This window comes from Quercus robur, chromosome 10 (assembly GCF_932294415.1).
Source record: "Quercus robur chromosome 10, dhQueRobu3.1, whole genome shotgun sequence".
NCBI lineage: Eukaryota > Viridiplantae > Streptophyta > Magnoliopsida > Fagales > Fagaceae > Quercus > Quercus robur.
In genome coordinates this window covers 52,175,815-52,193,483 of record NC_065543.1, presented here as the reverse complement: position 1 = coordinate 52,193,483, position 17,669 = coordinate 52,175,815, and the positions used below count along the sequence as shown (strand labels likewise).

Here is a 17,669-nt window from a genome sequence, read left to right as displayed (position 1 = left end):
TACTTAGTTTTGTTTTTAAGTAGTTCTCAAATAAATAAAATTTATTTTTTATATAAAAACAAAGACTTTTTTTTTTAATTCGATAGTTAGGGTGGAAAGATTTGAACCATATACATCTTCATGCAAAACACTAGGAAGCACTAGTTTTTTTTTTGTTACAAGATAGAATTTTACTCTAACCTAATCTAAGTGTATATGTGTGTGAAACTCTTTCTTGAAGACTTAAACCTTGACCCTTACCCCCCACACTCCGCAAGCACTTATACTTGTGGAGTGACCATTGCACCAAGGGTGTGTGGTGGTCATTAGGAAGCACTAGTTGAGTTATAGTAATCTTGGCAAAAAATAAAGACATTTAAGATGTGATATCTTAACTTGTATGGATTGGATTATTAGAATTTGAGTTTGTTGTGTGGGTATATTTTGAGTTCTATAAGGGTAATATTTATTAGGTGGATATTGGATTTATAAATGATTACAGGGAACCCTAATTGCAATTTGACTAGTTCTTTTGGATTATAAACACAAATTTGATTAGCATTTTTCCTTAAATCATTATATAAGACCACCTCTATAATTGTAAAGCTATTTCTCACTTTTCTCATTTATCTTCATTATTATTGTCCAAATTGAAATTTCGGTGTATTCAGCAAAAATAAAAAGCTGAAATTTCGGTGTTATTCAGTCCTCTTGAAATTTCGATGACCAAACTCATCAATGATGCAACTCATAATCTTACCTAGTAGATCTTTATCTTCCTATTGAAAATCCATATATACCAATATCTGAAACGCCTCTACGCTCTTTGGCTCTTAAATTTCTTTTACACTAGTGTGATTTTACCCATGCTACCCAATATCCAAAAATCCCAATTGCTAAAAATCCAACCTTTTGAACAGGTCCTTCTCGGTCATGTCTAGATATGAGAAATCTGAATTGGGTTCAGTGCTTTCTCTCGTGAATCTTTTGAGCATTGTCGTGTACTACTTTTCCCTCTTGGATGACTGCGATATTCCTCTGAAAAAATTAATCAGGGCTGTTCATTCTTGATGAATCTGCTACTGTTAACAGAAGGCCTTGATCAGAAAACGATTAAGGAATATCGCGGGTGAAGACAACGTTTTTTCAATCAGAATTCAGAACTGCAATGGTTTGCTGTAGGAGCAAGTACTTGTTTCTATTTTCCTTAGAGCTGTGTTAGTGCCACATAAAGTGGCACAACTTTATGAGTGGTAGAAAGGTGATGGTGGATCCATGTGAGCAAGTTATGGCATAAGTTATGTCACTTTATGTGGCACAAGCATTATTCTTTTTCTTAGGTGACTAGGATGCTTAGTAAATTAATTTTGGCACATGGCATAACATTGTTGAAATGGAGCACCGCTGAACATTAATAATGTGATCCTTCAAGTGTATTGAACAATTTTTATCAATCAGCTTCTTTTAGCAACAAGGAGGGAGGAGGGTCTAATAATAGGAAGGGGAGACCCACCTCAATAATATTATCACCAATAACCCTATCCGGTGATTAGATGTAACTTCAATATAATAAATTTCTTTTGCTCTTCGTTATATTTCTTAAAAATTTTAGGACCACATAAAAAATTACAACTTTTATTAATTATAGATGTTCACGTGGCAAATTGTGAGTAGTGTAGAAAAAGTGGTAGGTCTACCGTATAAGTTTACACAATGTAAAATAAGAATTTTCCTAGTTTCAAATCACTACTTGAATATAAGGATTAAATTGTAATTTAGCCAACCACTTTTTCAAATTATTTTCTGTAGGAACTTATAGTCAGTGCTCTAAATTTCTAATATAAATATAACATTCTAGCTAATCTTTTAACGCCACAAATCTGCGACTAAACTGTTGTCAAATTAAAATACTTCAACAGCTCTGTGCTGTCAGTATCTATTATCGGTGTCATGCAAAGTGAGGTACCAATTGAAATCAACGAAGCGCGTGCCATATCATTGCTCAATGATGTGTTCCTGCCCATCAATACACGCTTCTCCTCCATCATGGTGATGTTATCTACTTTTCTCAATATTGTTTTTCTTGGAAAATAATATGATTCTGTCTTCTTTTTCCTCTTTTATGAAATACACAAACAAAAATGCATGGAAGGTTAATTGGGTATTCAGATGCTGCTTTTTAAGGTTCTCACATTATTCCCTTTAAAACTGGCACTAAGTAGTGAGAATTTGTGAACAGGTTAAGGATAGAAAAGGTGAGAAACAATGGAAAAGGGTTGAGGTGAAGCTTGAAGAGCACGTTAATTTTCCTATTTTCCCTACTGGCTTGTTACCCACCTCATATGATGAATATCTTGAAGATTATATATCAAACATTGCAATGGAGCATTTTTCACAGAACAAACCACTATGGGAAATTCACATGGTTAAATATCCAACAAGCAATGCAGCTGGTACTATCATATTCATGCTTCACCATGCGCTTGGTGATGGCTACTCTTTCATGGGTGCACTTCTTTCTTGTCTTCAAAAGGCTGATAATCCTTCTCTTCCCCTAACATTTCCTTCTCACCAATGCTCAGAGCCAGAAAGTGGCAGAGAAAGTGTTTTTGGAAGAGTATCTCAACTTTGTTCCTTCATCTTTAACTCTGTATCTGATTTTGGTTGGAGCATGTTAAAGAGTACATTGGTCGAAGATGATCGAACACCGATAAGGTCTGGGGCTGAAGGAGTCGAATATCAGCCAATCATGGTATCAAACATGATATTCTCTATGGATTGTATCAAACACATTAAGGCCAAGCTTGGAGTGGTATGATCAGCATATTTTATTTCAAATTAAGTAAATGATTTCAATTTCATATTGTTTTTCTGGTAACTAATGACCAAATATGCCTATTAAATGTGATCATAGGATGAAAACATTTTTGCTAAAACACCATTGATCATACGTTTGTTGAATGTATCCTATACTTTTCATCTGAAATTTTATTTAATATTTAAATAATTAAAAAAAGCTTTCTCTTTTTATATAGAGAGGATTTGGAAAGTTAGATATTACCTTTTTTGACTTCCAAAAATATCCTTAATTTAATTAATTTATCATTATTCCTAAAACGTAAGAAATGAGATTAAAATTGTAAATAGACAAAAATTAAAGGGTTTGGTTTAGCTCTAGTACTTTTTTAGAAAGAATTTCATTTTGTTTTAATAAAAGACTGTTATATCATCCACTAATTAAATAAAATGTGAAGATTAAAACTAATTACCACTTGCCATTGTATATTTAAAACAAAATAATATGTCCAGTTAAAAAAGTATTAAAGGTAAGCCAAACCCAAAATTAAAAATAAAAATCTTACAGAGTAAAAACTCTCCACTAGATAACTACCCCAAATTCCTGAAAAAAAGCTACCCCATGTTCCAAAAAAAAAAAAAAAAAAAAAAAAAAAAAAAGAAGAAAAGTCCCCTACCGCATGTCCTATAAAAAAAGACCCCATGCTCCTATCAAAGATAACAACTATCTCACATTCTATAAAAAGAAAACTACCCGCATCACTTCAAAAAAAAAAAAAAAATAAATAATAATAAATAAATAAATAACCAACGGAGAAACCAATTGCTACTTCCTAAAAAAAACTTCCTATTTCATTTGTTCCTCTCTTCCCTTTCTTCACATAGTGGAATGCATAAGGAAAAATTCTAATAACATTAAATCCCTCTAACTAAAAACTAACAATATTTCTTCAGTTTCTTCTTTATTCTTTCATCCTATTTCTAATTGACACTATCTTGTTCAGCACTCTCTATTTAATATACTGAATTCTTCTCAATGGTCAAACGTTTTTCTCAAATTTGGTAAGCCTATAAACAAAATTTATATACTACGTTCGCAATTGAATTATATTATGTATCATACTTTATTAACTACATATATTGTGAATTGGTAACTTTATGAAATTCTGTGCACTATATGAAAAGTATTATAGAAAATTTGGTTATACAAGGAAAATTATGACACTAAACCAAAAAAAAAATCTCATGCACGTGTGATGAGATTAGTATATATATATAAAAGAAATGTTTATTTAAATTTGTCAGCATGATAATAATATGGATAAACTTGCTTTTTTTTTTTTTAATTTTATTCCTTTAGTTAAAAAAAAATCACATATATGATTATTTTAAGGAAAAAAAAAATCACATATGTGACTAAACCTATGCTTTTATATTATTCCTTTAGTTAAAAACAAATCACATATATGATTATTTTAAGGGAAAAAATCACATATGTGATTTATTACATAATATGTGATAAATTACATATAAGACATGAACCTCGGCTTTTACCCCGGCCCTCCACCCCACAGAAACTTTGTATTTGTAGAGTGATTATCATGCTAAGGGTGCGTAGTGGTTTACATATAACTTAATAACTAAGCATTTGTATGATATTAATGAATAGGTAAAAAAATTTAATCGTAATCCTTATTTTTGCATATAAAGATTTGAAAGAAAAAAATTAACCAAATAGCTCATAAAAAATTCAAACTTATTCAAGAATTACCAAATCTTAACATACTATAAAGCTTAAATTGCTAATATTGAACTCACCTTAAACTGTTTTGATACTTTTGATAACTTCTTTTCTCCTTTTATTAAAGAATTTGATGTTCCTGCCCATCTTGTGACCCATTGGTCTGTTTTTTAATTTGACTGGATCGGTACCCATCTCTAGTCTTCCACTCTCTGTGGCCCAAGGTTTAGAAAGAGATTATTTTGGCCCCCTAGCTTATTCTCATTTGTTGGTCTAAAAACAATAGTACTCTTTCATTAAATAAAATCCCCTTATTGTCCACCCTAATAAATTATAGTCAAGGCAAATGAGTCAGGTTAATTTGATTCAGGTCAAAACAGATTATCCTTAATGGGTTGTAAGCGGGTTGGGTTCACCCTTATTTTTTTCATAGAAAAAATAAATAAATGAACAAAAATAATAAAATACTTAAAAAACATTTAAAAAATAAAATGATTCTTGAATTTAAACAATTCAGAGTTCACCATTCACTAATGATATCATGATGTCATCACCATAAAAAATTAATTTTATGATGCATCTCTCATTACTAATAAATGATGTCTTATTTAGAAGATCGCACATGTTATGAGTTAGATATTACAAAATTAGAAAAAAATTTCATTACCTTTCTGCTTCTTTAATATGCACCAAATTTATCAATTAAGATGGCATCACTAACCCTCTTATTTCATGATGCATGTCTCATTACTAATAAATGATGTCTCATTTGGAAGATCACACATGTTATGAGTTGGAAAAAAAAAATCATTACCTTTCTGCTTCTTTCATGGGTAATTATTAAGTATTCTCGGAGTATCACAAATGCGTACTCCTCCTCTCACATAACTGTAGGTCCTATTAATTAAATTTATGGTGGGACCCACAATTAATGTGAGAGAGAGAGTACACATTTATGGTACTCCTGCAGTATTTAATAATTTTCCTTTTTTCATATGTACCAAATTTATCAATCAAGATAGCACCACTAATCCTCTTATTTCATATATGTTCCTTGCCCTATATCACTATTTATAGTCTACATATAACATATATTATATGCACACACACTTGCAATAGCATTAAACATTATCAACTAATAAGCACCCCCTTTTTACTCAACCATGCACGTGTATTCAAGGCCAATGGTTTTAAACACTAGATGTTTGAGGTCATGTGATATTAAAAATAATAATAATAAATTTGTTTTGAAAATAGGTCGAGCCACAGGTGAAATGGGTTGACCCAATCCAATCCATAAAAAAGGTCGGGTCACGAGTTAACTGGTTTTTACTTTAGGTCAAAAAATTTCAACTTTGAGTTGGGTCCAATTTTTCCATGTCTAATAAATTATGTGAGCAAGGGAGAAAGTTTGAAGGTGGCATTGCCCCAAAAGTAGACTTATCCAAAATTCCTAGGTTTAGTTCTCCTACAACCCTAGTTTTAGCATCCAAAATATTGAAAATGGTAATTACCCTCTCTTAGCCACCATGCCATCTTCACCTTCATGACAATATGTTGACAATGACGCCTTTAAATCGGAAGCAAGATAAGGGTTGATTGGGAAAATTAGACCTGTTAACCCATCTTCACTCACACACAAAGAATAGGTAGGTATGGATAATAGGAACAATAAACTGTTTTAGTCAGATCTAATTCTAACTTTGTACCCAATTTTGACTTGATCTGTTAACAAAGTATTTAATATACTATATATAATAGTATAAACTTTTTCTTACAATTAAGGTTGTGTTGCCACATAGGAAAACTGCTCATCTAAAATTCAGCCACGTATAACTTAAAAGGCAAAACATTATTCTATTTGGCAATGCTACAACACTATTTAAAAGCCTCTCATTATAAATAAAAAAATTAATATAAATTTAAGAGTCCTTCTAGGGTCACAACAATTTTACAACACTCTTAAATTTTCCTACCACCTCACACATGGGTTATTAAAAAATTGCAGATCATAGACAAATTAGGGCATTGTGAATTTATGTTGTGTTAGGTCTAGGAATTAGAGGCAACCGATAGTATCATGATTGCCAAAATTCTCATATCAAATCATCACAATGCTATATCATCCATTAAGCCAAATAACATGCCAATGTTCAAATTTCAAATCCTAAGTAAATCATGGAGAAGATCTTTCACACGAAGAGATTAAATAAAAGGCAAACTATGAAAGAAAGGTATGATAACTACTAGTAAGCCTAATCGAAATATACACGTCTTTCACCAGTTTACTTTTGGTAGCCTTCAAGGTCTTTATACTTTATTTCTCAGGTGTCCGCAGATTGGTGTCAACCATGTGATCATTTGCATCATTAGGCGCAAAAGTTTGATATTACTTTGTTCCCTTATGAATTTAGTTGACTCAAAAAAAAAAAAAAAAAAAAAAAAAAAAAAAAAAAAAAAAAACACCTTATGTGGATATCATTTTGTATGTATCGTGCAAATTTATTATTCTTGATCTTCATATAGTTTGTTGAAATATTTATAGACTTAGTTTTTTAATGTAATTATTTTTTTGTGATACAATGAATTTTGTTAATTTTTATTATATTTTTTAATAAGTATGAAGATTAATTTGTTATAAAAATCTATAGAAAATGCACAATTAATTTTCAAAATTATAGTAAAATTATTGTTCGACCAAATTTTATTTTCTCGAGTGCAGACAGTAAATGGTGTAATTACTGGAATAATTTTCCTCGGCACCCGGTTATACATGCAAGGGATTAGCAATAAATCAACTAAATCACATTCCACAGCATTGGTATTGCTCAACACTAGAACAATGAGTGGCTACAAGTCAATTGAGGAGATGCTTAAACCTAACTCAAAGGTGCCATGGGGGAACCAATTCGCCTTCTTGCATGTACCAATGCTAGAGCTTAAGGACCATAAATCTCAAAACCCACTTGACTTTGTTTTGGCAGCAAGCAAGATAATCAATAAGAAGAAAAGTTCATTGGGTGTTTATCTCACTGGTAGGTTTTTGGAGATTGTGAAGAAACTTAGAGTTCCTGAGGTATATTCATGATCTTATTCATCACCAATAATTCACTATTTCTACCTTCAATCATTTGATAATTTTCAAAACAATTATGTTGGTTTTTTTTTTTCTCTTTCTTTTTTGCTACTTCTACCTTCAATCATTTGATAATTTTCAAAACAATTATGTTGGTTTTTTTTTTCTCTTTCTTTTTTGCTATTTCTACCTTCAATCATTTGATAATTTTCAAATCAATTATGTTGGTTCTTTTTTTCTTTTCTTTTTTCTCTCTCTCTCTCTTTCTTTTTTTTTTTTTTTTTAAATTTAAAAAACCCTACTTATATATATATATATATATATATATATATATATATATTGAGCAACAGAATTCTTGGCATACTTAGTTTAATAGTTAATAGTTAATACTTGCTGCTTATAACATTTAATATTAATATCATACTTTTCTATCACATTACTAAAAATGTCAATTAGTTTTTCTTTTCTTGAATAAAAATGGGTAGAAAAAGGGTGGGTGGGGTGAAAGGGGATTGTATTCGGTATATAGTAAATACCTTATAAGCAAGCCACATAATCTTGGATTGGTGCCTCTATTTTGATATCCAAAAGTTATTTAATTTTTTTGAAGCAATTTCTTCACGTTGCAAAGCCGCCTATTATTAATCAATATTAGGGTAATTACGATTTATCACCATGAACTTTCATAATACATGATGTAAGGACCTGATTTGAACTTTTAGCCCAAAAAATGTATGGACTTAAGCCCGAAAAGCCCAAAGTAATAAATTTGTAGAGAATGGGTTGGAAAACTGGGCTTTAGTGAATTAAGTAACCGGCCAATAGATTTTGATGACAAAGAAAGAAAGATAATAGACGTTTACTAAAGAAAAAGGTCCCTGGCCAAGTCCGAGGAGACTGATTCTTAAATATTATTCTCAAAACTTTGCTACAAGTCTGGTTTTAGATTGCTACAGTGTTTCTTCCCTTTTCTTTTTCTCTCCCCCCTTTTTGGTGGAGGGTCTCTTACATTATATAGCCCCCTCTTTGGGCCATCTTGATCCTACACTTGTTGATCATCTGAACCTCTTACTTGAGTACCTATCCCATCATACACCCACTTTGGCTTTCTATGAGTTGCGGTTGCCAAGGCAGCACTATTCAAGGGTCTTCTCCACATAAATGCGACCTGAAAAGTAGCTGCAATGCATTCAATGCTGTGGTAGTAACTTTCCCTTAGATATTTTTTGGGGTTTCCTTCTCTCTTGTATGTTTCTGGGGTACGTCCTTGTCACTAAGGCTTCCTGGAAGGTCGCCTTGATCATTAGGATCTGTGTTTGACCTATTCTTAGCCAGTTCGAGGAGACACTCCTCCTTGGACCACCTTCCCATCCATGCTCAATTCGTAAAGTCTAACTCAAACCATTTTGTACCGCTTGCTCGTCTTCGGATTACTTACCTCCTCAGACAGGACCCAAGGTGTAACACCCCATAATTTGATACCAATTAAATGACTATACGTTAATTTTTAATGGAGGCCTATAATTAAAATGGATTAAATAAATTTGGGCCTAATGTATTAAAAAAGAAGATAAATTCTATGGAATATGAAGCCCAAGTGAGGTGACATAAGTACATATATGGGCCTTGAAAACCCTAGCATTTTTCCTCTTAGGTCACACGTGTTTTTCTGATGGGATTTCTTTTTGCTTCAGCCGACAATTGAATTTCTGCCTTTCTCCACTGTGGCGTTGGTGGGAGTCTTCAGGTATGATTTTTCGCAAGCTCAAGATTTAAAAAGTTTGTATGGTCAATAGCTTGCAATTGATTGGAACCTAGACTATCATTATACTGATAGAAAAGGGTTTCCTATAATTGTATTATATTAGATAAAGACTTGGTCAATATGTCAGGCAGAGATACAGACTTGAAATTGAGCCAAATAGAGTAATAAGTGTGGACTTGGTCACCATGTTAAAGTGAAAAGAATGCTTATGTTATTGCATTCACACTAAGCCACAATTGTTGACCGGTTATTTTGCATTCACACTAGTTCAACGTGTAATAGATTTTGGGTCCTTGGAGTGATGGTTTCAATATTATAATAGCAATTGTTTACATAGCTGCACTGACCTAGTAGTTCTAAGTCCAACATTGAGGCTGAAAAAACTAAGAATAATAAATAAATTTTGACAATTTGCCATGCTACACATGCTACCTCAAGTATTGCCATGCTATTCCCTACTAAGCATGGTCCAAGCTTGATTGTTTACGTAGCTTTCACTTTGGTTTATTATATATATATATATATATATATATATATATATATATGTAATATTAAGGTCAGTATATGCCTAGCGGCATCAAGAGAGCATTCTAGCACTAGATTGATGGATTAAAGCAATCTCGCGTGGCCTTCAATGTTAAGTTGAATATGTATAGTTATATATATAATGGTTAGAGTCAATGGACATCCAATGGCATCAAGAGGGAATGCTAAGCAACAAATTAAGATAATACGTGGCTTCCAATAGAAAATTTGATAGTTAAGTGAATGAATGGAGGATTTTAGATATATTAATATTGTTTAGGATAAAACCGTTTAAGTGTGAAAATAAATTTTGAAGTGGGAAATTGTGTATTGATGAACCTATTTTTGGTATTGCTAGGTTCTAATTCTACTGAATTGTTGTGATTCAAGGGAAGTTGATTTCCTTTATTTTTGCAACTAAGAGATAAGTGGTGTTTACTAATTTTGGGGGTTTTCCCAAAACAGCGTTAATTATTAAACTATTTTATATGAAAGAATATGTTGATATTCTATATATAAATGAATATTTTACAAATGTTTGATGTGCACATTGGCTATTCGTTTTATGAAAAACTTGTGGGACAACCTAATTTTATTTAAACTTGTATGTGTGAATATGTCTCTATATTTTGAGAAGTATGAATGGATTATTTTGTGAGCATATTGAATTTGTTTTGAAAACCTATGGCAAGTCGTGATTAGAAGCTCAGTATGATATTTAGTCCTTAGCAAGGGACAATCATGCTGCAGCTAGTCCTTAGCAAGGGACGGTCCCAAAAGGGGACAGTGCACATTTGATAGCTCCTTAGCAAGGGAGCATACTATTGAGGATCCAAAAGGAAGCTCCTTAGCGAGGGAGTGTACCTTTAGGTTCCAAAGGAGCCATCCTTGAGAAATGGGATGAAAGGAGGTTCCAGTCCCAAAAAGGGGACAACACAATCCTGTCAACGGGGCGTAAACGTTGACCACGAGAAAAGCCTAGGGAATTGTTTATGTGATGGTATCAATATATATATTATGATGGCTCACAATATAAAGATATTATTTTCTTTTACATGAAATAGTTGATGACAAAATATTGGTGAATTATAAGTTGTGAATCTGTTGAAAAAATTATTTATTTGAAAGGTTTGTTCCCACATCCCAATGTTAGTAAATTCCACTTATTGAGTTATCTCACCCCCCTTTATTTCCCATTACAGATACATTAGGTGGATTATTGGAGTAGAGATTCTTGGGAGACAGAAGTTACAAATTTATTTTTGTGGAACTGAGGATTTTATTATTATTTTATGGCATTAAACTTTGTATTGGAGAATTATTTTGAGGATGTTTTGTATTTGGTGAATTAGAGCTCTGACTCTTGTAATCAGTTTCAAGGTTGCTAGTTTATTTTATTTAATATTTTTATGGATTATTCAGATTAAATAGACTTTTATTGCCTATGATTTTGGGGCGTTACACAAGGCCCAGTATGTGATTTGGGCCCTTAACCCCCACACATGACTATATCTTAAACTATAACTTGTGTTTCGCTTTGCACTTTATCGTTAATTAATTAGGCTATTAGCTTGAATTGATAAATATGTCACGTGCAACTCATGTAACTCCTGCATACGTGGCACCACATGAACAAATCGAATTGACTCTCTTTAATCCCTTTAAAACAAAAGTTACGTGGCAAAATAAGAGTTACATTTGTTTAATAATTTTATTTTAAAGGATTAAAGAGGGGAAATTTGGTATGTTCATGTGATGCCATGTATGCAGAGTTCACATGAGTCGCACTTGACAAGTTTTTTGGTCTAATTTAATAGTCCAATAGACGATAGGGTTCAAATTTAACCGTTTAGGATTGTAATCATGCATTTTGAAAGTTTAGAGTCATAAATGTAAATAGGGGTATAGTTTATATTAGTTAAGTGTAATTTTATTTTAATGTTGTACAATTTTTGTCTTAAAAAAATATTTTAAAAAAAAAATCTTATATACATATAGCCAAAATTAAGAGAAAATCCAATTAGAATTTCAATTTGAATTTAATTTTGTGTCATGTGTCTCATCTAAAATTTTTAATTTTTATGTCAAGTAAGTTAATTATTTAGTGCAGAATACAATAAGTTCAATATAAATGAACTTTAAGAAACTCAATCACATATCTAAAATTAGAAAAAGAGAGAATTTGAAAAATTATGCTTTCCAATTTCATTTGTTTGTCTAGTTAAAAATAATTCAAATTAATCAACTTTTTACATAATACTATAAACAACCGTTGTTATTATATATATATATGTGTGTGTGTGTGTGTGTGTGGTGTGTGTGAGAAAGTGTTTTTTTTTAATCTTACATTTGCATATACACGATTCTAAAGTGGTTGAATTTATTTTTGAATACGCACTCTATAAGATCTTTTCGACATTCTTGTACTACTGCAAGCAGCCGCTAGATTCGTACATGGGACACTAAGGAACTCCAGTTTGACAATTTCAAATGTGATCGGGCCAGTGGAACAGGTGTCTTTGGATAATCATCCGATTAAAGGTCTATACTACATGGGGTTAGGTGTACCTCAGGTAAAAATGTAAAATTAAAATTGTTATTATATAGAGAAATGCTATTTTTATAATATTTTTCACAATATTTTTATAACAAATTTTAGGTGGGGGGTTGCTATTGGTTGTTATAAGTGTGAAAAAAAGAAAGTAATTTAAGTTGTAAATTTAAATTAAAACTAATAACAACTTACCACCTATAATTTATTGTAAAAATATTATGAAAATAACACTAATAGATATATACCTCCTAGTTTGCCTTAAACAAATAAATATCTTTTATAAAGATTTTTTGATAAAAATAAAATTCCAAATTCCACCTTCTTTTAGTTTAGTTTTTTATTTTTTAATCCATCTCGTAGATTTCGAAGTATAGATGTGATATGTTTGCCTCATAAAACAGAGAGAGCATGTGCTTTTCTTTCATTGGTTTTTTTTTTTTCAAGTCATAAAAATGATTCTGTTTTTCGAAGTCACAGAATGATATTTGTAACTTTCTACTTATTAGAAGCAATCACATAATGATTTTGTTACACTTATTCTCAGATCTATGGTGTTCACTTTTTTTTTTTTTTTGGTCTTTACAGCGGAAAGTATAGAACAAATTAACAAGCATGATTTATGATTTAACATGAAAAAATTCCTCAAATTCAATCACCTTTACGAATAATTATAGAACACCTTGCTTTCAATTAGATTCATCATATTTTATGACCCACTGTAACATGTTTTTTTTTAAAATGGATTTGCAGAACCTTATTATAACAATGTTAAGTTATATGGGAAACCTGAGGATTAGTGCCGTAATGGAGAAAGGATTCTTGGATCCCCAAAGATTCAAGTCATGCGTGGAAAATGCCTTAGAGAAAATTCTCAAAGCTGCTGATGATGAAATTACTATTTAAACAAAGATGTTTTTTTTTTTTTTTTAATCAACAAATTGAATTGTTCATTCATAATATTGATTTTCTATCGATAAATAAGTCAGAACAATTTATATATGATTGTTCATCTTTTCTTTCATTCTCCATGTAAAACTGTATGTAGGTAGATGGGTTTTATACTTTTATTGCATCCTGCATTATTGGGCTTAATATTTATTATCATGATGCCAAGTCTATTTTTTTTTTCTTTTCTTTTACAAGATAGAATTTTTACTCTAACTTAATTTAAGTGTATATGTGTGTGAAGCCTTCTTTTGGAAACTTGAACTCCGACCTTTACCCCCCACACCCCACAAGCACTTATACTTGTAGAACGATCATCGCACCAAAGGTATACGGTGATAGTCTATTTCTCTTTGATTTATTATTTGGTGTAATATATCACCCTCCAATGACATGATGCCACCTCATATTTTACACATTAAAACCATAAACTTAACAAACACAATCACTCCCTCACCAATATCAAACCAAGAGCAGTTTGGTTAAATGTTGTGAAAATATGTATGAATTAAAAAGTATCGTAGAAATACGTGTTATGTCATAACTAAAGCAGGCCCCAAATCTTCAGAAATCAAAACCCAGTTTCACCGTGAAAATCATCACAGAGAAATAACCGTCATAATCTGAAAGTACCACCGAGAAACCAGACAAAATCGGGTAATTGTGTTCAATGCCTCACCTGAAAGCACAAACCCAAAGCCCCTCCCTCCGCCTCTGGTTGTCTGCCACTTTCTTCTCCTTAGCAAATGGCATCCAAAACATTGTCTGATATATAATTCTTCATCAAACCCACTTTCCGTTATCTTTGGATTTTTGTTGCTTTTTTTTTTTTTTTAGCGTGTTTAAATGTTATTTTAAAATAAAAATAAAAATTCTCTAGGATGGGTTAGGTAGATTCGCATGGCTAGTGTGAAAGTGAAACAAAAGCCATTCTATTTCATTTTTTTTTTTTCCTGCTAATGCTTAAGCCATCCTTCTCCTTGTTGATGTTGGCCATTTTTCTAAGTCTCAGTTACTTGGAGTACCTATTTACAAATCTCCAACAACTTCTTGGACTTGGAGTTCCTGTTTTTCTGCAAATTTTGGGTTTAATTTAAAAAAAAAAAATTTTAATTTGGTATTTTTGAGGGAGTGGTAGTGTGTGTTAACATTTATTGATCAAAGTTTTTCTTTAAACTAATTTGGAAAGAATCACTTCAAACTCTTCTTATATTTTTTTATTGTATATGAATTTTGACAAATTCATTATTAGATTACTTTTTCTTCCTATATCCTTCATGCTTGCAAAATTTAAGTAGATCAAAGATCAAAACTTATGTCATCAATTAAAGGTTTAAATTTCAAGTTTTTATAATCTTAAATTATGCGTGAAAAATAAATTTATGTATTGAACGATAAATAACATCTTATTTGCTTTTGTCCAGTGGCGGAGCCACGTTGGGGCCGAAGGGGGCCTCGACCCCACAATTTTTTTTAAAAAATTAGTAGATATATTTATAAATAGTGATCCCAGCAAGTTTATCCCTCTTAAAGAAAATATATGCTTTTGGCCCCCTCATTTCCGGCTAAAATTTTGTATATATGTATAATTAGTATTTATTGTATTTTAAAAGAAAGTATAAAATAACATTTTACCTTAATTAAATAGGTTTACAATCCTATTAAACATAATTGTATACATCATTAAAAGGAAATCAAAAACTAAAAAAAAAAAGTAATTTTTGCTCCAAAGTAATTTTTGCTTACTTTGGAGTTTGGACTCTGGAGTTAATGGCGGAGGGTTTCTTCTTCATCCTCAAAATATTAGAGCACAATCACAGATGGCACCACCAAGCTCCGCTGATTTGCATCTTGGATTCTTTTTGGGCAAAAAATTAGAGCACCACCACAGTCACAGAGGGTTTCTTCTTCATCCTCTCTCTCTCTCTCTCTCTCTCTCTCTCCAACGCTTAGACGTACTTGTTAGTCAATCTGCTTTGCTTTTTATTTTTTCTTCTTTTCTTTATTTCTTCGTTCAGTCCGCTAGTGGCTTATTTATTCAAATAAGATTTTCTTTATAGATTTGAGATTACAATCTGCTTTAAGTCCTACACGTGGTGGGTTGCACTTCAAGTTGTATTCTAAAGCAAAGTTATCCTCCCCAACCTACACTTCAATTTAGATTACAGTTTGCTACAAGTCCTACACGTGGGACCTGAGGTGTGATTTTTCTTACCTTTGTTATTAGTCATTAAATTAATTAATCTATTATATGATATATAAATATAATAAACTATTATTAAAACTGATACAAATATACTTTGTCTAAATTTTTTTTGTTTATATAAAATGGAAAATTATTGATAATTTTATTTCTAATTCGCTACTTGACAATTCCCTCTTAAAGAGTATAGATTACAATATTGAATAAAAATATTTAATTTTTTATATTAGTGCTTGTTTTTGGCATATTAAAAAAAAAAAAAAACTAGTTTTATCATATTTTTCATAATCTTGTCTATAACATTTTTTACTACTATCATATATTTATTGGTTGATGATTTGCATAACATTGACATTAAATAAGAAGTAGAACTATTCATTAAATTTTTTAAGTCATAATGTATGAAGATTATGATTTTATAGAGATATATATATAATTTCCCTAGTTAGAGTTTGATTAGTTTTTAGTTTAAATTTTGTATTATTATATTTAATTGTGGATTTTATTGCACTATAAAGTTTAAATGTTCTCTGTATAGCCATCTCTATTTTATTTTTTATTCCTCTTGACCACCTTTTTATTTTCCAAATAACAATTGTTAATTGATATTTGATTTCATTTTTTTTTTTTTTTTCTTCCTTCTTTTATTCTTTATTACTTTGTATGTTCCCTTGCTAGTTGTAAATTTATGGCTATCAATAAGAAATAGATATCATGGCTGGCTTAAATAGTTATAGATGTAGTTATGTTAGTGGTATGTCAAAGGTTTTTTTTTTTCCCAAAGAAATATGAAAGTCATTTCTCTAGTTTGGTCTCAATCAATTAAGATATCCATAATATATTATCGGAATTAATAATGAGCCTTAAAGTTTTTAATGTATGAAGTGGTTAGGTTAGTGGTATGTCAAAGGTTTTATTAAAAAAAAAAAAAAAAATTCCAAGGAAATGTAAAAGGCCTTTTTTTGAAAAAAGAAATTATGACCTTTTGAATTGTAGAAATATGATTGTATTAATTACCTTGTTTATAGATTTCATTATTTAGTTATAAGCATCTAAATTAAAGTAGATGAATATATAAATGCAAAATTATATGTAAAGCACTACCGCACAAGATAAATATGTATAGATAATTTTTTTTTTTATTCATGAATCATTATTTCATTGTTTACTTATAAATATCTAAATTAAAGTTTTTTTTGAAAAAAAAAAAAAAAAAAAACTAAACTAAACTAAAATAGATGAATATGTAAAGGTAAAATTATATGAAAAGTTAAAGTTACCAGAGATGAACGTTTAACCGCTTGTAGATGTGTATTTTTTGAAAACTAAAAGTGCACACAATTGCTTTAACTGAAACTGTATAACTATGCAAATATTGTTGTGAGTGGTTCCATCATTTGCAAATTATCAAGTTTGGTGGCCTTACAAAACGGATATTTTATTTTGCAAAATTTTTTACATGAACTCCTCTTTTGTGACAACCTTTTTTTTTTTTTTTTTTTTTGCCAAAACAACTTAAGAGTATTAAGACTTAAGTTAACACATGTGGCAGTTGTAAAACACGTTAGTGATATAAAAAATAGAAAGGCTTAAATATTTAAAAAAATATTTTTAGTAGATTGTAATATAAAACATTTTTTCTCAATATTTTATGTAACTTTTCTCATAAGACCAATATTGTTGGCATCCTTTAAAGATGATACATAATATTTTTGAAGATGTGTGTTTTTGAATGTTTAACCACTTGTAGATGTGTGTTTTTCGAAGACTAAAAGTATACACAATTGCTTTAGTTGGAACTATATAACTATGCAAATATTGTTGCAAGTGGTTTTATCATTTTCAAATTATCAAGTTTGGTGGCCTTACAAAACATATATTTTATTTTGCAAAAAACTTTTTATGAACTCCTCTTTTGTGACAACCTTTTTTTTTTTTTTTTTTTTGCCAAAACAACTTAAGAGTATTAAGACTAAATGTTAGGTTCTAAGACTTTAGGATCTAAAATGTATTAGAACTTCAATGTGTAATGTTGGCAAACCATGATCAAAACTTTGAGTCTAGATTTAGGCTGCTTAAAGTGTG

At 30.6% G+C, this 17,669-nt stretch overlaps 1 protein-coding gene across 1 annotated transcript; it reads left to right on the top strand.

Annotated features, from left to right (window-relative positions):
- The first annotated feature begins 1,890 nt into the window (after positions 1–1,890).
- On the top strand, positions 1,891–7,619 carry LOC126703637 (wax ester synthase/diacylglycerol acyltransferase 11-like). The gene is made up of 3 exons (XM_050402661.1): positions 1,891–2,028; positions 2,219–2,791; positions 7,239–7,619. The coding sequence occupies exons 1-3, from the start codon at positions 1,930–1,932 to the stop codon at positions 7,602–7,604; spliced, it is 1,038 nt and encodes a 345-aa protein (XP_050258618.1). The 5' UTR covers positions 1,891–1,929; the 3' UTR covers positions 7,605–7,619.
- The last annotated feature ends 10,050 nt before the right edge of the window (positions 7,620–17,669 follow it).

Coding starts and splice junctions, on each gene's coding strand:
- LOC126703637 (XM_050402661.1), top strand. CDS start 1,930: ATGCAAAGTGAGGTACCAATTGAAATCAACGAAGCGCGTGCCATATCA. Junction 2,029..2,218: donor CACGCTTCTCCTCCATCATG/GTGATGTTATCT, acceptor ATTTGTGAACAG/GTTAAGGATAGAAAAGGTGA. Junction 2,792..7,238: donor TTAAGGCCAAGCTTGGAGTG/GTATGATCAGCA, acceptor TCTCGAGTGCAG/ACAGTAAATGGTGTAATTAC.